At 35.8% G+C, this 21,111-nt stretch overlaps 1 protein-coding gene across 1 annotated transcript; it reads right to left on the minus strand.

Annotated features, from left to right (window-relative positions):
- Positions 1-9,996: 9,996 nt before the first annotated feature.
- Positions 9,997-20,819, minus strand: LOC145771179 (uncharacterized). Its single transcript, XM_082582914.1, has 9 exons — positions 20,652-20,819; positions 18,681-18,889; positions 17,646-17,751; positions 16,245-17,402; positions 15,872-16,130; positions 13,627-13,742; positions 12,437-12,642; positions 11,917-12,020; positions 9,997-11,535 (listed from the first exon to the last, which is right to left on the minus strand). The coding sequence occupies exons 1-9, from the start codon at positions 20,814-20,816 to the stop codon at positions 10,403-10,405; spliced, it is 3,456 nt and encodes a 1,151-aa protein (XP_082439040.1). The 5' UTR covers positions 20,817-20,819; the 3' UTR covers positions 9,997-10,402.
- Between the last annotated feature and the right edge of the window lie 292 nt (positions 20,820-21,111).

Below are 21,111 nucleotides of genomic sequence, written 5' to 3' on the forward strand. Positions count from 1 at the left end.
GTTGGGAACCTCTGCTCTATAGTTAATACTGCTGTAGGATATGTATTAGATTATGGTCACAGCTTACGAGAAGCAGAAGTAAAATTTGGCATAAACTACCGAACCCTTGGTCGATATGTGAAGGTAAAGAAACAAGACCCAACCTCTATAGTCGGGTATGCCACTCCAGGAAAAATACTCCTCCTTAAGTTTGAACAAGAGTTAGCAAAATATGCTAAAAAAGCTTCAGCAATTTTTTATGGCAATACTTACTATGATCTACGACAACTAGCTTATCGAATTGCAGTTGCAAACCATGTGCAAGTGCCACAATCTTGGACAACAAATAAACTGGCTGGAGAAGAGTGGATGAAAAGTTTTATGAGCAGACGAAAAGACTTGTCTTTGAGAATGCCCAGAGCCACTTCTATTTAAAGGATGGCAAATTTCAACCCTCACAATGTGAATATATTTTTGGATACTTTACAAACAGTGCTAAAGAGAAATAACTATGGACCAAACCAAATATGGAACGTCGACAACTGTCCAAAGTACTCAAAAGGTTGTAGCTGAAAAGGATGTAAACACGTGGGGACTGCAGTTTCACAGGAACGTGGTCAGTTGGTAACTTTGTGCTGTGCTGAAAACGCTTTAGGCAACACAATCCCTCCATTTTTCATTTTCTCCTAAGTAAGAACGCAGGGACGTTGGATTTTTGCAGCTCCTCCAGGCAGCGTCGTTACTGGCCATAAAGCGCAAACAGGATGGCAAAACGTTGAAACGTTTTCGATGTGGATGCAACATTTTGTAAACTACACTAAACCATCTACAAGTAATCATATTTTGCTCTTGCTGGATAAGTGTTCTTCTCATATTGATGTGTCCATCATTGATTCTGCCAAAAAACAAAACATTACAATGTTATATAAGTTTTCCACCACATTGTTCTCATCGACTGCAACCGCTGGATGTATCGGTATATGGACCGCTTAAAACTTACCGAAACCAGAAAATGGACTGTTGGATGAGAGAAAACCCTGGCAGATGATCCATGTCTATCCATGTTATTCCATCGATTGTTTCATATTCTTCTCCACTAGCTTTCACACCATCTAATATTGTTGCTGGATTTCGAAAAACGGGTATCTACCCATTTGACAGAAATGCAATTAGACCAGATGAATATCTGCAAAGTTATGCAACGTATCGAACGTTCCTTTCTGAGCAAGAAATAGCCCCTTTACTACTACTAGCTGATAAAGATATTGAAGTTATGACCACGACTTTTGCAAGGTCTGACAATGATCAAGCCATAGAGCAAGACATTCAGGTCAGGACAACCCAACAACCTCAAACTAGGATAATGGTACAATTTTGAATGTTGTTGAATGCCCTGTTAATGTGAGCGCAGAAAACATACGGCCATTACATCATTTGGAGCTGAGACCTTCGACATCTTGCCGACGATATAAAGTAAAGTCCCCCATATACACCGACACACCTGAACGAAATGAACTACTGCAAAGGAGTGCCAAGCTTTCGAGGTATTCCGCAACTCCCAAGGCTCCCAAACATAAATTACAATACCAGGCCAAACTTCTTCTTCGTCGTGTGAGCTGTTCTTCCGGACTATATGTACCTTGGGCCTTCAGTCCAAGCGTTCCAAGTGGTGGTTGATGGATTGGGCAGTCATGGACGACATGATATACTGTCTGGTCTGTGGCGCCACACTCGCATCCCGGTGAGGGAGCCAGGCCCCATCTGCACATGTCTGAACGAAAGCGACCGACGCCGGTTAAGCTGGACCCACGCAAGTCTTGCGAGGGACATTCCCGGAGGGTGGGGATCGACGTCGGGTAGGAAATCATGGAGTCGGGAGGTGTTGTTTTGCCACTCCATGTTCCATGTGTAGTTCGTCCAGTGTGCCGCACTTATTTCAAGATCTTCAACGTTGTTCAGAAGCTTTCGGGCGGCGGGCACAAATGGGCGTCTTGATTTCAGTCGCTGCTGTCCTCTAGGTAGGCGCTGGAGTGTACTGTGGAGGAGGTGGTCGGGGTCCAGTGCACGACGAGCAAGGGAAATCATGGCTCCTTTACGGCGAAGCTCAGCAGGTTGGATGCCTGCAAGGATGGGAAGGCAGTCCGTTGGAGTGGGACGCAGGCATCCAGTCACAGTGCGTAGTGCGTCATTGATGGCGGTGTCAATGTGGCGGGTGTGAGAGCTGTGGCACCACACTGGTGCGCAGTACTCAGCGGTAGAATGGACGAGGGCCAAGGTAGCTGTGCGAAGGGTTTTCGCATCAGCTCCCCAGCCGGAACCCGCCAGCCGCCTCAAAAGTGTAACGCGCGCCGATAGTTTTTTGCGCAGTGACTCCAGGTGTCGTCGGTACGTGAGTGACCTGTCCAGGGTTACGCTGAGGTAGGTGGGTTCGGCGCAGTAGGGGAGGTGTTCGTCATCGATGGTAATGTTGATCTCACGTTTTGCTTCCTTGTTGTTTAGATGGAAGGCCGCCGACACTGTCTTTGCCTTGCTGAGCTGTAGCTTCCATTTCTGGAGATATGTTGATATAGTTGACATGTCCTGGCTTAGGTTCCTCTCCATTGACTGCCAATCTCCGGCTGGATGCAGGAGAGCCAAATCGTCTGCGTAAGCATACTTCCTGGAGATGGTGTCAGGCAGGTCATAGATGTAAGTGTTAAAGAGGAGGAGAACCAGAACAGAGCCCTGTGGGACGCCGTTCCTGAGTCGAAGTAGTCTACTTTGTCGGCCGCTACCGGTGGAAAGGGTAAAGATGCGGTTTTGCACAAGTTCCATAATCATATGGACCATGTGCCTGTCAGGAAGGAGACGGAGTAGTTTGCAGGTAAGGCCGCTGTGCCATACAGTGTCGTAGGCGGCCGTGAGATCGACAAACACGATCTCACGGCTGCCTACGACACTGTTTGATGCAAACATGGATAACATTCCTTGGTGTCTGGACCAATCTCCAAATGATCTTGGACAATGATTCCACAAAGTTCGCATACTTAAGAAACTTCAAGTTTCACAGGGACACTTTCGTGTGGATTCATTCCAAACTGAAGGAAACTGCAAACTGACTTAATAACACTTATTTTATAATGAAGCAACTGAATGAAGTAATATTTTCCTGAAAATCAAACCGAACAAACATACCAGATAAATGTGAAGAAAGGCGTTCTTCCCGGCTATCAGCACAAGGCTGATTACTCACTAGCACAGCGAGCTGCAGTGACGCTTCGCTAACCAGAACGGTGTAGCTTCCACGCCAGCCATTGAGACCTCCAATTAAACGTTTAAGTTATTTTGGCAGCCGATTGTAGCATCGAATAGACAGCGATAGACACGTGTTTCGCCCATGAGGCTGGGCTCATCAGTATCGCACCGTATTCTTGCCACTTGAGTAATCGACCGCCGCTTTACCAGTCAGTTTAACTCTTATCTTTGTGGAATGGCGTGGAAGCTACACCGTTCTGGTTAGCGAAGCGTCACTGCAGCTCGCTGTGCTAGTGAGTAATCAGCCTTGTGCTGATAGCCGGGAAGAACGCCTTTCTTCACATTGACCTACCCCTGGCACCTGCTGGTTTTGTTGGCTCTTTCTTTCCACAAAGATAAGAGTTAAACTGACTGGTAAAGCGGCGGTCGATTACTCAAGTGGCAAGAATACGGTGCGATACTGATGAGCCCAGCCTCATGGGCGAAACACGTGTCTATCGCTGTCTATTCGATGCTACAATCGGCTGCCAAAATAACTTATACCAGATAAACATTAAAAATTATGAGTACGTAAAATGAACTTTGTCAAAAACATCATGTTCGTAAGAGTTAACTCAGGTAAATAATCGAAATCGGTCATACGACAAACATGCAAAAACAAAACATTCACAATTCATAACACCCAAGAATATGACGTTGTAAAAATGTTATAACCCCACTACACACAGGCCTTGTCAACGTACAAACTTACAATGTAGTGGCGACTGAAAATCCATGTAATTTAGATATCAAAAGATAGGCAAAACGTAATCGTTTTCTCGTTGAAAAACGAAATTTTCTTGTAGAAAAACTAAATTGCTGAAATTGATAAGTGAATCTCATACTGGTGTGTGATTCGTTTGTGCCGATTTAAATTATACATGCGTGAAAAAAAATTGTCACAAACATCACATTTATGTAGTTTTTCATCACAATGAGTTAGCATATGAGATTTCAAATTACTAGATTGTGCAAATGACTTTTTACAAACATCACATTTATATGGTTTTTCACCAGTGTGAAGGAGTTCGTGCCGGTTTAAGTTATATATCACTAAAAACGACTTGTTACAAATATCACATTAATGTGGTTTTTCACCAGAATGAGTTAGCTTATGACGTTTCAAATTACCCCATTGCGACAAAGATTTTTCACAAAGATTACATTTATATGTTTTTTCACCAGAATGAATTAGCTTATGAGATTTTAAATGACCAATTTGTGAAAATAACTTCTTACAAGCATCACATTTATCTCATTGTTCACCAGGATGAATGTGGTCACGAGATTTTAGATGACCAGAATGCATAAACAACTTTTCACAAACATCACATTTACATGGTTTTTCACCAGAATGAGTTAGTTTGTGAGATTTCAAATGATTAGATTGTGAAAATGACTTTTCACAAACATCACATTTGTATGCTTTTTTACCAGTATGAAGAAGTTTGTGCCGGTTTAAGTTATATATCACTAAAAACGACTTGTCACAAACATAACACTTATGTGGTTTTTCTTCAGAATGAGTCAGTTTATGACGATTCAAATTACCACATTGCGAAAAACATTTTTCACAAACATCACATTTATATGTTTTTTCTACAAAATGAGTTGGCTTATGAGATTTCAAACTACAAGATTGAGAAAATGACTTTTTACAAACATCACATTTATATGGATTTTCACCAGTGTGAATTCGCTATGTCTTTCCATTTCAGATTTCCATTTAAAACTCTTACCACAAAAATTGCAACAAGATCGTTCCCGAAGTGAATTTTTTGATGAGTATTCACTGCTGATTTGCATTGGAAATGTTCATAACATACATTGCAATTCAGAGCTTCCATTTCAGTTGGATGGATGGAAGATAACCTTTCTTTATACAAATATGGAGGACATTCCTTGGTGGCTGAAGCAGTTTTTAAATCATCTTGGTTTATAATTTCACATGATTCAGGAACTTCAAGCTTCACTGGAACCTTTTCATGTTGATTCATACTGAAAGGTAAAATGATGATTAATTGTTTCTTGTGAACTGATCGTGCAACTCGATAGCAACAGAAAGGATGAGATGTGAAAAGGCGTGGGTAAAATATTATAATATGAGCACCAGACATCTTGACAAGGCCAACCTAGCATGTGCAAAATTCAAATGCAAATTTGCAAGTTCAAATTTCATTGGAATTTTGCAGCAAAAACGCAATTGATTTTTGTAAGATGTAACTACATTGTAACAAGTAAATGTGATGTCTTGCTACAGGAATTACTGAATAGTTTTGTAGCCTAACACAAGCTGTTGTTTCAAACCTTTGCAAAGAATTTGAAATTTAAACATTATTTTTACCAACACTTTTGTGTCAGCTCAAAACAAGCAATAACAAATGCGGAAGTAAGAGGAGAGAGCAACAAGACTAACGGCTCTCTTTGTATGTTATAGTATCACAATAAGCGAGCTACTTTCAAAGTCATGTCAAACTTGTATGTACACTTGTACAGTTTATCAGCAGTGTCAAGTTGTTTGTGACGTTTCAAATTACTCAAACGCGAAAAATACATGTTCCAAAATTAAACAACAAATGCTATCATTCCTACAAAAGTGCCCAATGCCAAGCAAAAGGCCAAGCAGAGCGAATTACATCAACTTTAGCTACTATTTATAAAAACCTTAACAGCATGTATCACCTTAATAGGATGAGTTCCTTCTGATGGTCCTATTAAGATGAACAGGCTGTTAAGGTTTTAGTAAGTAGTAGCCAAAGTTAATGCTTCATAATTAAACGTTTTTTACCGGTGAGTACTGATGGCTTTCTGGATTAGATTTTTATTTGCCACTCCGAATACAATAATGAGTTAGTTTATGACATTTCAGATTACCAGATTGAGAAAGCAATGTTTCAGAAACATCACATTTATAGGGTGATCAAACCAAGTGTAGACTAATATTTATTGAAATAGCAGTACATCTAAACAAGAACAAAATTACACATATGAAGAAAAATACAAAGAAAAGAATACACAAGACTTCGCCTTCACCAAACGCCTTAGTCTGTTGTACACTTGGTTGCATGAGGCACCTGTTTTTAAATCAATTAAATCATCTTAGTCAATAATTCAATGCGATTTGCATACTTTAGGAACTTCAAGCTTCATTTGAATCTTTACATGTTGATTCATATTAAAATTCAGCTCTATTACTAACTTACTGTATTTTCATAACAAAGGGCCCACTGATGACTTTTCACGTTCCAATAGATATACATTTGCAACTTTTAATGCGCAAAACTTACAGTAAAATGGTTCCTCTGGTGAACAATCTAATGATTGACCAACGATGATTTCAAATTAAAATGCTTATAACACACGGTACATACCACACAATGTCATTCAGAACTTCATTTTAAGTTGATTGGATTGGAGATGTCAATTCTTCCTGATGCAAACATGGATAACATTCCTTGGTGTCTGGACCAATTTCCAAATGATCTTGGCCAATGATTTCATATAGATCGCATACTTCAGAAACTTCAAGTTTCACAGGGACACTTTCGTGTGAATTCATATTCAAAATTGGAGGAAACTGCAAACTGACTTAACAACACTTATTTTATAATTAGGCAATTGAATGAAGTAATATTGTTCTGAAAATCAAACAGGAGAAAAATGTAAGATAAACATAAAAAGTTATGAGTACCTAGCACAAATAAAATATTTTTTCGCAATTTTGAGCCCCTATAGATTTAACTTCGTGTCGTTTATTACATAGACCAAACTGGAAGTAATCCCAGGCACATTTCTGAGTTGTATAAACGCTATTCGGAACCAATCACGTTTATTACAACCCAAACAAACAGCTATTTAACGTTTACTGGTCTAGTAACAACCAAAATATGATGTGAAGCAAGACTGAAGATACAAGACTGAAGATACAAGATGTAGAATATGTAACTTGCGTTAATATTTTTGTTGACTTCAACAATATCAGACTTACTAAGTACCGGTAAGCAACTAAGTACAAACAAAATGCATAGATTGTTTTGCTTAACAAACTAGACAAATAAGCAAAACAAAGCTAATGATGAACAAACGCAAGTCTTTATGATGGTAGGCCTACTGAGCAACACTCATCAAGGTATGAAGGCCATTTATATAATTACACAATATATTATACAAAGTTATGTTCTTCAGTAAAGTACTGTAGCTGGTTAGAATTTTATCCTTGTTGCAGAAGAACGCAATCTTGGCCTCGGAATCAAGAATGCCACGTTGATCGAGATGAGGAGCCAAGATTCTAGCTGACAATTTTGATAACTAAATCTTTAACTACAGTAGGTGGTAGAAATAATTTTGTGAAAAAAGCTTTACCTTGCTACAAAACATTACTGAAGGTATTGAGGTTACTCTCGGTCATGCCCGTTTTACTATTGCTTCAAGCAATCACCACTCGAAACAAGAGAGGGCGAAGAAAAAAAAAATGGCAACGTCCACGCATTCACACAAAGGCTGCCTTGCACACTCCATGTAAGCTATGTTTTCGTTCAAGGAAATAGGAGTCAATACGTCCGCCGCTCCCCTGATAAGAAACTCCGTGAATGTCACACCGACCAAACCGTGAAACACCCTGACAAAAAAATACTTTGGGGTTGTTTCTGTTTCCATGTTGCGGGATCACTTCGTCCGGTCGAAGGAATGATGAGATCTTCCCAATACATCGACGTGATAAACAGGCGATTCCAGACATGCAGAAGGCGACTCCAGATGGTACAGGTGTGTTTTAACAGGACATTGCTCCTTGCCATACGTCGAAAATTCTGGCCGATCTTTTTCAAAGCAAGCAAGATAAAATTGTTAGACTGGCTTGAAAACTTACAAGGTTTCAATTTTATCGAAAATTATATTCAATCGTAAAGACTCATTTATGCAAAAAAATATTGTACAACCAAAACCAAGGTGATAGAGGCCATTAATGAAGAAGCTGAATGAAGCAATATTTTCCTGAAAATCACAAAAAAAACATCAATAAGGTAAAGATAAACTTTCCAAATTACGAGTATGTAGAATCAACTTTGTCGAAAACATAACATTTATATGGGTGATTCACCAGAGCAAACACTTCTAAGCTGATGTAAAAACGATTGGTCAAATGAAACACATTGGTAAATTAACTTTGTCAAAAACATCATATTCATATGCTTCATTGTAGCAAAGTGTAACTTTTTATGCTTTTCAAAGAAATTGAGGGAAAATATGTAGTTCCACTTACAACATATTGGTATGATGAAATAACCTTAATATATTAGGCATAGAATGATTGATCTTAGGGGTTTCAAGTTATTAAAAGCATGAAAACGCTTTGTAGTATACAGTAGATGCATATGATTTTCCATCAGAATGAGTCACGTCATGTATTAACTATGCGACAACAACGTTTATACTGATACTTGACATTAAGCTGGAAATGAAAAATGTTATTAAAGTGTGAAGACGTTTGTGTCGATTTCCATGGGAACATGTGACAAGAATCCTTGCGACATTCATACGGTTCTTTACCAAAATGAGTTGATTGCATGAGCTTTAATTACATTTAAATGAGAATGCATATGCTTTTGCATCAGACTGAGTTACCTAACAAGTTAACAATTCAACTTCAACGCTTTCGACATCACTTAAATTAAACGTAGAAAAACACTGATGAATCATCATTGAAACTGGAAAGGGTATGTCGCACTTTCCAACGTCTGATGTGTAAAAGTAAACAACCCACAAGGATGGAACTTGGTGATATAAATCACTATTTAAACACTTTACGAAGAAACTAGGGATGGTGATCACTGAATGTAAAATCACTGCAAAACTTCTAATTTTTTGTATAAAAAATCACAAATTTTTCCCAATCACCAGTGTTGCCATATGCTTTTCTGATTTTTAGCACAAGTGCCAAAATTTAGTCCGATATTTAAATGGTAACAATAGAACAAAAGTAACTTAAAATCACATAAAATTATACACAAAGATTTTTAATGAAAAGTTTATTCACGAAGTTTTATTTTCGAGTTTAGTATTAATCCAAATAAATCAACAACTAAACTAAATAGTGCGCAACCATATTTACTTAAAATCCATTTCGAAACTTTTACAGGCTCTTTGCTCTTTCGTGTAGTGCGATGCATAATATTTCTGTAGTTACTGTCATGTGAATATAGGCATACATGTAAAAATCCACTATAGATCAAAGTTCCTGATAGTAACATAATATATTATTAATTTATAATACATATTTCACAAGGTCTTAGAACGTACTGTTAGAAAAGTAGGCTGAAAAGTAGGCTAACCAGCACAACAAAGTGGTGAAAGTCATGGTTCGACGTTCAAGAGGCTGCCGGTTCGACACTGTTCAAGAGCAGTGGCTGTGTATTTGGCAAGACACTTAGGCTAATACGAAAAACCAATACAGTGGGGTTTCACGTTATGGTGTGGATGTGACTCGAAGTCAACAATAAAAAACAATTAAAACGTTTGTTACAACCGTGTATTGTCATTCCGAGTTTCATTCGCAGTTGATTGGATAGGAGATGAATCTTCTCGAGGCGAATATAGACAACACTGATTAGTGTCAGGAACAACCTCTAAATGATCTTGGTCTATGATTTCGTGTGGATTCATATTCAAACTTGAAAGGAAGTACAAACTCCTTTTAATAATACTTTTAATTGAAGCAACTGAATTACTGTAATATATTTCTGAAAATCAAACAGAACTAACAAGTAAAGATAAACAGTATAAATTACGAGTACGCAGAATCAACTTTGTTAAAAACATCACATTCGTAAGAGTTTACTCAGTAATTAACCAAAGTCGATCATATGGCAAACATGTAAAAACAAACATTCACAATTCAAAACAGCCAAGAATATGAGGTTGTAAAAATGTTATAAGGCTAATAAGCACAGGCCTTGTTAATGTGCAAAGTTATGGTGTAGTAGTGACTGGAAACCGATATCACTTAGATTTCAAAAGATGGCTAAACGTAAGCTTTTTCTCATTGAAAAACTAAATTTTCTTGTAGAAAAACTAAATTTCTGAAATTGATAAATGAATCTCATATAAGCTGTGTGATTTGTTAGTGCTGATTTAATATATCGCAACTATATTGTTAGTGCTGATAATATATCGCAACTACCGTATGTAGTTTTTCATCACAATGAGTTACCATATGAGATTTTAAATGACTAGATTGCAAAAACGACTTTTCACAAACCTCACATTTATATAGCATTTCACCAGAATGAATTAGCTTGTGCCGTTTCAAATGATTAGATTGTGAAAATGACTTGTCACAGACATCACATTTATATGGTTTTTCACCGGTGTGCAACCGTTTGTGCCTTTTTAAAGTATACTTGAGTGAAAACGATTCGTCACAAATATCACATTGATGTGGTTTTTCACCAGAATGAGTTAGCTTATGAGATTTCAAATTACCAGATTGCGAAAAAGACTCTTCACAGACATCACATTTATATGGTTTTTCACCAGTGTGAAACCGTTTGTGCCGATTTAAAGTATGCATGTGCGAAAACCATTTATCACAAATATCACATTTATATGGTTTTTCACCTGAATGAGTAAGCTTATGAGATTTCAAACCACGAGATTGTGCAAACGACTTGCCACAAATATCACATTTATATGGTTTTTCATCAGAATGAGTTAGCTTATGAGATTTCAAACCACCAGATTGCGAAAATGACTTTTCACAAACATTACATTTATATGCTTTTTCAGCAGCGTGAAGTAGTTTGTGTCGATTTAAGCCAGATATGAATAAAAACGACTTGTCACAAATATCACATTTATGTGGTCTTTCACCAGAATGGGTTAGCTTGTGATATATCAAACTACGAGTTTGCGAAAACAACTTTGCACAAACATCACATTCATATGGTTTTTCTCCAGTGTGGAGACGTTTGTGCTGATTTAAACTGGCCAAATGCGAATATGACCTGTAACAAATATCACATTTATATGTTTTTTTACCGGAATGAATTAGCTCATGAGATTTCAAATAGCCAGATCGGGAAAATGACTTTTCACAAATATCACACTTATACGGTTTTTCACCAGAATGAGTTAGCCTATGAGATTTCAAGCCAACAGATCGTGCAAATGACTTTTCACAAACATCACATTTATAAGGTTTTTCTCCAGAATGAGTAAACTTATGAGATTTCAAACCAACAGATCGTGCAAATGACTTTTCACAAACATCACATTTATATGGTTTTTCTCCAGAATGAGTTAGTTTGTGAGATTTCAAATTGCAAGATTGCGAAAAATACGTTTCACAAACATCACATTTATATGGTTTTTCACCAGAATGAGTTAGCTTGTGAGATTTCAAATGACCAGATTGCGCAAATGATTTTTCACAAACATTACATCGATATGGTTTTCTACCAGTATGAAATCGCTGATGTCTTTCCAATTCAGATTTGCATTTAAAACTCTTGTCACAAAGTTTGCAACAAAGTAGTTCACACAAATGAATTTTTTTGTGACTGATCAATGCTGACTTGCTTCGGAAATGTTTATAACATTTATTGCACTTTAAAGTTTCTTTCTCAGTTGGTTGGATGAAAGATAACCTTTCTTGATACAAATACGTACGACATTTATCGGTGGCTGAAGCAGTTTTTAAATCATCTTGGTCAATAATTTCACATGATTCAGGAACTTCAAGCTTCAGTGGAACATTTTCATCTTGATTTATACTGAAAGGTGAACGACAATTGACAACAAAATGTTTATTACATATACTGCAGTTTATAGTCACCCTCTCAGTTGATAGGAGGGGAGATAAGTTTTCTTGATAGTTACATAGATGACATTTCTCGAAGCCTGAGGCAGTTTTTAAATCATCTTGGTCAATAATTTCATACGATTTGCATACTTTAGGAACTTCAAGCTTTATTTAAATCTTTACATGTTGATTCATACAATAAGGCAGCTCTACTAATAACATGTCTTTTTACAAGAAAGGGCCCACTGATGACTTTTCAGGTTCCAGTAGATATGCATTTGTAACTTTTAATGCAAAACTTACAGTAGAATGGTTCCTCTGGTGAACAATCTAATGATTGACCAATGATGATTTCAGATTACAATGCTTACAACACACGGTACATACCACACAATGTCATTCAGAACTTCATTCTCAGTTGCTTGAATTGGAGATGTTAATTCTTCATGATGCAAACATTGATAACATTTCTTGTTGTCTGGACCAATTTCAAAACGATCTTGACCAATAATTTCGTAAGGTTCGCATACTTCAGAAACTTCAAGCTTCACAGGGACACTTTCGTGTGGATTCATATTCAAAATTATAGGAAACTGCAAACCAACTTAAAAACACTTTATTTTATAGTGAAGCAACTGAATGAAGTAATATTTTCCTGAAAATCAAACAGATCATATGTACAAGAAAAGCATTAAGAGTTATGAGTACGTAACATCAACTTTGTCAAAAACATCATACTCATTGCTGAAAACATCACATTCGTAAGAAGAGTTTACTGAGATAAATAACCAAAGTCAATCATATGACAAACATTTAAAAACAAAACATTTACAATTGTTAACACCCAAGAATATGAGGCTGAAAAAATGTTATACCCCTAATATACACAGTAGGGTGGATCAAAAATGGCAAAAAAAAATTTTTTTCTCCATTTTAATTAGCTAGATATGGCAAAAGTTGCCAATATATCACCATAACACAATGTAAAAAATTGAAGAGGTTTGAACAAGTTTTTGATCTCCCCCCGCGACATTCAAATTTAGGCACTTAAACATACAAGAACTGCATGGCAAATTTTTTTTCGATTTTAACTCGCTTTGCAGACATGGCAAAAGGTTCTAATATAACACCAAATACAATGAAAATTTGTGTACTTAAGAGTTTTGACTTCACCCTCTTTCAACATATTAATTTTAAAGTGACTTGGCTGATGGACCACCCGCGGTTCCAACAGGTAAACGCCTATTAACCATCACCATCAGATGGCCGAGTATAGACTCACAAGATTAAACTTTATATGACTAGGTTGACAGGTGGCCCATTGGCAAAGTTACTTCTTATTAATTTATGCGCTCATGCATACAAAGACTGCAAGCAATATAACAAACAGTTACAAATTGAAGTGAGTAAAGTCACGTTTAGACTCAAATGTTGGCATTAACTGACGAGAAGCAATTCGGGCACGAATGAAGCCGTCTCGATATTTCGGTCCACAAACTGCTTTAGATGCGTCGGTAACCAGCTTGCACGAGCCTTTCAACAGCCTGCGTGTGACATGGAAATTTGGGAAAAAATACAGCGGGAGTCACATCTATCATGATGAATTGCAGGAGCTCAGCATCCGTCATTGTTTTAATTACAGGAGGCTCCGTGATAGGAAGATCTGTCCAGTTAATCAATTCGAAGTATTTCACTGCATCAAAATTAAGCTTTGAGGGAACTTTAAATTTTTGTATTTTTCCGCTGGGTTTTGCAGCTCTAGCTTTCATTACTCTACGCAGGCCTAGTTCTCGAATATGTGGTCGATGGTAAGTTATCATAGCCAAAATTATATTTTCCGGATGAGCAAAGTATGAGTTGCGGTGCATAACTGGGTCGATCATTTTCATGTGCTTCTGACTAAGATATCGTGATGTGGTTATCATTTGGTGAATGTGTCTAGCTCCATCTTTGCAAGATGAGTGTGATTTTATTGCGAACCACATTGGAGCATAAACACGGAAAATGAACATAACCAATGCTTGCAGTTTCTCATACGGATTGTTATCGCTGACATACAATCTAAGGGTTCTATTAATTAGCTGTAGTCAGCCATCGTGAGTGTCTGAGTGATTCAAGCATCCTGGGTTTCGCATCGCCAGATCAATGCTACATTCACCAGTACAGACTGGTAAGCTCAATGGTGAAGATTGATGAAGGGAGTACCAAGTATAAAACTAGGCCATCGCCCAGAAGAGTTACCTGTACTAGTCTAAGTGAACTGCCTTTTAATCTGTAAGAAGCGCAAATAACTTTTATTAAACTTTGTGGAACCTGCAGTGCAAGCAAATTCTAATAATTGTACTATAAAGCTTCTTTTACATCTAGAATTCTTTTGAAGAATCAAATGCTACATCAGCTAATTGTTGAGATACACAACCAAGTATTTTAGCCATAGTGATAAAACGGTCAATTGTAGCCTATCTGTTTAAACACAAGTCACTTATTATGACATCATAAAGCGCATAAGTGAGTCACACAGTATTTATGCTTTTGACCAATTTTGTGGGAGACTTTCTCCAACCCGATATTAGGGAAATTAAAACCTTGCGGGGGGCGATCAAAAAATTGTCAAAACCGAAAAAAAATTTGCATGTATGTTATTATGGGTATTTCGCACCTTTTTGACATACTAGCTTAGAAAAATAAAAATTTTGGATTTTTCGATCCACCCTAATACACAGGCCTTATCAATGTGCGAACTTATAGTGTAGTGGTGACTGGAAACCAAAGTAATTTAGATTTCAAAAGATAGGCTTAACGTTATCTTTTTGTCGTTAAAAACGAAATTTTCTTGTAGAAAAACCAAATTGCTGAAAGTGATAAGTGAATCTCATTTAAGGTGTGTGATTAGTTGTTGTTTGAAGACCGAGGACCGACTTAACATCCATGGAAAGAACCTCTTTAACCCATCAAGCTGCAAAAATGCAAACATTATCTTTTTGTTGTTGAAAACACAAATTTTCTTGTAGAAAAACTAAATTGTTGAAAGTGATAAGTGAATCTCATATAAGGTGTGTGATTCGTTGTTGTTTGAGGACCGACTAAACATCCATGGAATGACTTAACATCCATGGAAAGAACCTCTTCAACCCATCAAGCTGCAAGGAGGATGCCAATGCTTTCAGGATACCAAAAAAACTGGACTGTCATTTATTGTATTTGTCAGAAAGACTAGTTGTTTTGACCTAAAAAATCGAGATAAATCTTCTCGAGGCAAATAAAGATAACATTGATTGGTGTCAGGAACAATCTCCATATGATCTTAGTCAATGATTTCATTCGTGTAGATTCATATTCAAACGTGAAAGGAACTACAAACTTAACTTAATAATACTTATCTTGATTGAAGCAACTGAATTAAGTAATATTATACCGAACATCAAACGGAGCAAACATGCAAAATGTAAAGATAAACAGTTTAAATTACGAGTACGCAGAATCAACTTTGTAAAAAACATCCTATTCGTAAAAGTGTGTACTCAGGTAAGTAACCAAAGTCGATCATATGACAAACATGTAAAAACATAACATTCACAATTCATAACACACAAGAATATGAGGTTGTAAAAGTGTTACACCCCAAATATACACAGGCCTTGTCAACGTGCGAACTTATACTGTAGTGGAGACAGGAAACTAATGTAATTTAGATTTCAAAAGATAGGCTAAACGTAATCTTTTTCTCAATAAAAACTAAATTTTCTTGTTGAAAAACTAAATTGCTGAAATTAATAAATGAATCTCATATAAGGTGTGTGATTCGGTTGTGCCGATTTATACTATACAGGCGTGAAAATGATTTTTCACAAACATCACACTTATATGGTTTCTCACCAGAATGAGTGAGCTTGTGCCGATTCAAAGTACTAGATCGTGAAAATGACTTTTCACAAACATCACATTTATATGGTTTTCTACCAGAATGAATTAGCTTATGAAATTTCAAACTACTAGATCGTGCAAATGACTTTTCACAAACATCACATTTATATGGTTTTTCACCAGAATGAATTAGCTTATGATATTCCAAATGACCAAACTTCGAAAATGGCTTGTTACAAATGTCACAAATATATGGTTTTTCAGCAGGATGAGTGAGCTTGTGCCGATTCAAAGTACTAGATTGTGAAAATGACTTTTCACAAACATCACATTTATATGGTTTTTCACCAGAATGAATTAGCTTATGAGATTTCAAACCACCATATTGCGAAAATGACTTTTCACAAACATCACATTTATATGGTCTTTCACCAGAATGAATTAGCTTATGACATTTCAAATTACAAGATTGCGAAAATGACTTTTCACAAACATCACATTTATATGGTTTTTCACCAGAATGAATTAGCTTATGAGATTTCAAACCACCATATTGCGAAAATGACTTTTCACAAACATCACATTTATATGGTCTTTCACCAGAATGAATTAGCTTATGACATTTCAAATTACAAGATTGCGAAAATGACTTTTCACAAACATCACATTTATATGTTTTTTCACCAGAATGAATTATCTGATGAGATTTCAAACCACTAGATCGTGCAAATGACTTTTCACAAACATCACATTTATGTGGTTTTTCACCAGAATGAATTAGCTTATGATATTTCAAATGACAAAACTTCGAAAATGGCTTGTTACAAACGTCACAAAGATATGGTTTTTCACCAGAATGAATTAGCTTATGACATTTCAAATTACAAGATTGCGAAAATGACTTTTCACAAACATCACATTTATATGTTTTTTCACCAGAATGAATTATGTGATGAGATTTCAAACCACTAGATCGTGCAAATGACTTTTCACAAACATCACATTGATGTGGTTTTTCACCAGAATGAATAAGCATATGGTATTTCAAATGACCAAACTTCGAAAATGGTTTGTTACAAACATCACAAATATATGGTTTTCCACCAGAATGAGTTAGCTTATGAGTTTTCAAATGATCAGATCGGGCAAATGACGTTTCACAAACGTCACATTTATATGGTTTTTCACCAGAATGAATTAGCTTATGAGATTTCAAACCACCATATTGCGAAAATGACTTTTCACAAACATCACATTTATATGGTCTTTCACCAGAATGAATTAGCTTATGACATTTCAAATTACAAGATTGCGAAAATGACTTTTCACAAACATCACATTTATATGGTTTTTTACCAGAATGAATTAGCTTATGAGATTTCAAACCACTAGATCGGGCAAATGACTTTTCACAAACATCACATTTATGTGGTTTTTCACCAGAATGAGTGAGTTTATGACGTTTCAATCCATCCGATCGTGCAAATGACTTTTTACAAACATCACATCCATATGGTTTTTCACCAGTGTGAAATCGATGATGTCTTTCCACTTCAGATTTGCATTTAAAACTCTTGTCACAAAGTTTACAACAAAGTCGTTCCATCAAATGAATTTTTTTGTGACTGATCAATGCTGAGTTGCTTCGGAAATGTTCATAACATATATTGCACTTTAAAGTTTCTTTCTCAGTTGGTTGGATGAAAGATAACCCTTTTTGATACAAATATACAGGACATTCCTTGGTGGCTGAAGCAGGTTTCAAATCATCTTGGTTTATAATTTCACATGATTCAGGAACTTCAAACTTCACTGGAACCTTTTCATCTTGATTCATACTGAAAGGTAAAATGGTGATTAATTGAATCTTGCGAACTGATTCTGCAAATGGAAGGCAACAGAAATAACGTGCTGTGAAAAAGTATAACTAAAAGTAGTATAATATGAGTAGGCCTGTAAGAAATTTTGACAAAACCAAATTTTCCGTGAGATTATTGACCAAGGTTAAATTGGCGCAGCAACAACTCGACGTGGAAGATATTTTACTGCAAGACCATGTGCTGCAGACTACATACTCTATACTTGATCTTCGTCTCTTTCGCCAAAAAAAAGTGTGTTGAAAAGGATTATCTTTTCTTGATAAATTTTTGTTGTGAACTGCACTATTGATTCTTTTAGGACAGTTTTAAAGTAATCTACTACAGTCCTCGGTGACGTAAGTTATCCTAATGCACCAATTCAATACATTGTTGTCTAATTCTATTTTTGTCACATCAAGGCTTCATGCCCAGAAAGTTAAATACTTGGATTAAGTGAACAGGAATTCAAGGAGGCCAATCTTCACGTCCACTATGTAACACACGCACAAGTTGTCATGCAAGAAATTTAATCTCTTACAGAGTACAGCCCAAAAGAATAATAAAAATTGGCTGACAATTGCCAATGATGGAGACTTTTTATTGATACTACAGTATTTTGCACCCAACTGGTGTAACTAAAATAATTTTGACGGTTTTATATATTAGTTTTATATCAACAGTGTGAAGTTGTTTGTGACGTTGCAAACTACTAAAACGAAAAAAAACAAACAGTTGTAACAAAAAATGTTTTTACAGCCTACATTATGTTTTTTCACTCGTGAGTGTTCATCGAAGACTTTCTAGTTTGCAATTCAAAATTAAAGAATCACTGCAAAATGGTTCATCTGATGAACTATCTAATAATAATTGACCAACAATGATGAACGTTTAAAATGTTTGCAGCATACCGTATATTGCCACACAAAATTTCATTCTCAGTTAATTGGATGGAAGATAAATCTTCTTGATGCAAACATGGATGAGATTCCTTGGTGTCTACAATAATTTCCAAATGATGTCGACTAATGATTCCATAAGGTTCGCATTCTTCAGAAACTTCAAGCTTCACAGAAACATTTTCGTGTGGATTCATATTCAAAAGTGAAGGAACAACAAACTGATTTTATGAGGATTTATTTAAAACGAAGTAGTTGAATAAAGCAATTATTTTATGAAAATCATTAAAGACATGAAAAAGGTAAAGATAAACTTTCCAAATTAGGAATACATAGCATCAACTTTGTCAAAAACATAACATTTATATGGGTTTTTTATCAGAGTAAACACTTCTAAACCTGATATGAAAACGATTGGTCAAATAAATCACATTGGTCAAATAGCTTTGTCAAAAACATAATATTCATATGCTTCATTGCAACAAAGTGTAACCTTTTTAAGCTTTTCAAAGAAATTGAAAGAAGATATGCTGTTCCACTTACAACACATTGGTATGATAGAATGACTATTATATTAGGCACAGCATAGAATGATTGACTATTGTTAACTATTTGACAACGACGTTTATACAGTTTATAGTTTATAAACAAGTTATATACTATATACAGTTTATAAACAACGTTTATAGAATGATTGATTTTATGGGGTTATAACCCTATCTTAATACAACACGGGGTTTTATGAGGATGCCCCATTCTATTAGTGAAATATTTCACATAAGAAAATATGCTAGAAATGTGAAAGTTCTTGACGTTTAGTTTTTATTCTTTGAGAATTTTCTTAATCTTAACTAGTCATTTTCTTACCATGCTGCCCTTCACAATATGCAGTTCGTCTCAGGTGGCTAGACATTTTCGTGCAATGCTAGTTATATATAACTAAATGTTAGTGCAATATAATGCCCAAAAATGGCTTATATTCATGAGCAAAAATAAATTTTGTTTAGTTTAGCATTACTTTATGTCATAATTCAAAAATTTCAATTTTGAAGCTATTTTTGGGAAATTAGATAAAAACCGACTTTCTGACGTTTTTTCATCTCAAACAATTTATTTCAATAAATTTGTTGAATAAAAATTTAATTTCTATACGCACAATACACATGGCTATTATCTTGTAAAATATTTTGGCTCGGTGATTTTTATAGCTCGGACAGTTATTAGCGATTAATTAGCACAGGATTAAGATAGTGCGTGACGTACTTTCCGCGTGCGAAAACAGCTCGTATTAAGATAGGGTTAGGGATTGACCAACAATGAATACAATTAAAAACGTTTGTAACAACCGCATATTGTCATTCAGAGTTTCATTCTCAGTTATATTGATTGGATAGGAGATGAATCTTCTCGAGGCAAATACAGATTGGTGTCAGAAACAATCTCCAAATGATCTTGGTCAATGATTTCATTCGTGTGGATTCATATTCAAACCTGAAGGGAACTACAAAGTTATTTTAATAATACTTATCTTAATTAAAGCAACTGAATTAAGTAAAATTTTCCTGAAAATCAAACAGAACAAACATGTAAAAAGTAAAGATAAAAAGTCTAAATTACGATTACATAGAATCAACTTTGTCAACAACATCATATTCATTGTTAAAAAAAAAACTCGTGAAAAGAGTTTACTCAGGTAAATAACCAATGTCGATCATATGAAAAACATGTAAAAACAAAACATTCACAGGTCACCACACCCAAAAATATGAGGTTGTAAAAAATTTTATAACCCTAATATGCACAGGACTTGTCAACGTGCAAACTTATAGTGTAGTGGTGAGTGGTGACTGAAAACCGATGTAATTTAGATTTCAAAACATAGCTAAACGTAATCTTTTTCTAACTGAAAAACTAAACTTTCTTGCAGAAAAACTAAATTACCGAAATTGATAAGTGAATCTCATACAAGGTGTCTTCTCAAACAAGGTGTGCAATTCGTTTGTGCCGATTTAAATTATGCATGCGTGAAAATGATTTGTCACAAATATCGCATCCATGAAGTTTTTCATCACAATGAGTTATCATATGAGATTTCAAATTACTAGATTGCAAAAACGACTTTTCACAAACCTCATATTTATATAGCATTTAACCAGAATGAACCAGAATGAGCACAAACGAATCACACATTTGTATGGTTTTTCACCTGTGTGAAGACGTTTGTGCTGATTAAAGAACTCAAGCTACATATCACTAAAAACGACTTGTCACAAATATCACATTTATGTGGTTTTTCACTAGAATGAGTTAGCTATGATATTTCAAATGCCCAAATCGGGCAAATGATTTTTCACAAACGATACATTTAAATGGTTTTTCACCAGCGTGAAATCGATGATGTTGTTCCAATTAAAACTCTTGCCACAAAGTTTGCAACAAAGCC

This window comes from Aplidium turbinatum, chromosome 5 (assembly GCF_918807975.1).
Source record: "Aplidium turbinatum chromosome 5, kaAplTurb1.1, whole genome shotgun sequence".
Classification (NCBI taxonomy): Eukaryota; Metazoa; Chordata; class Ascidiacea; order Aplousobranchia; family Polyclinidae; genus Aplidium; species Aplidium turbinatum.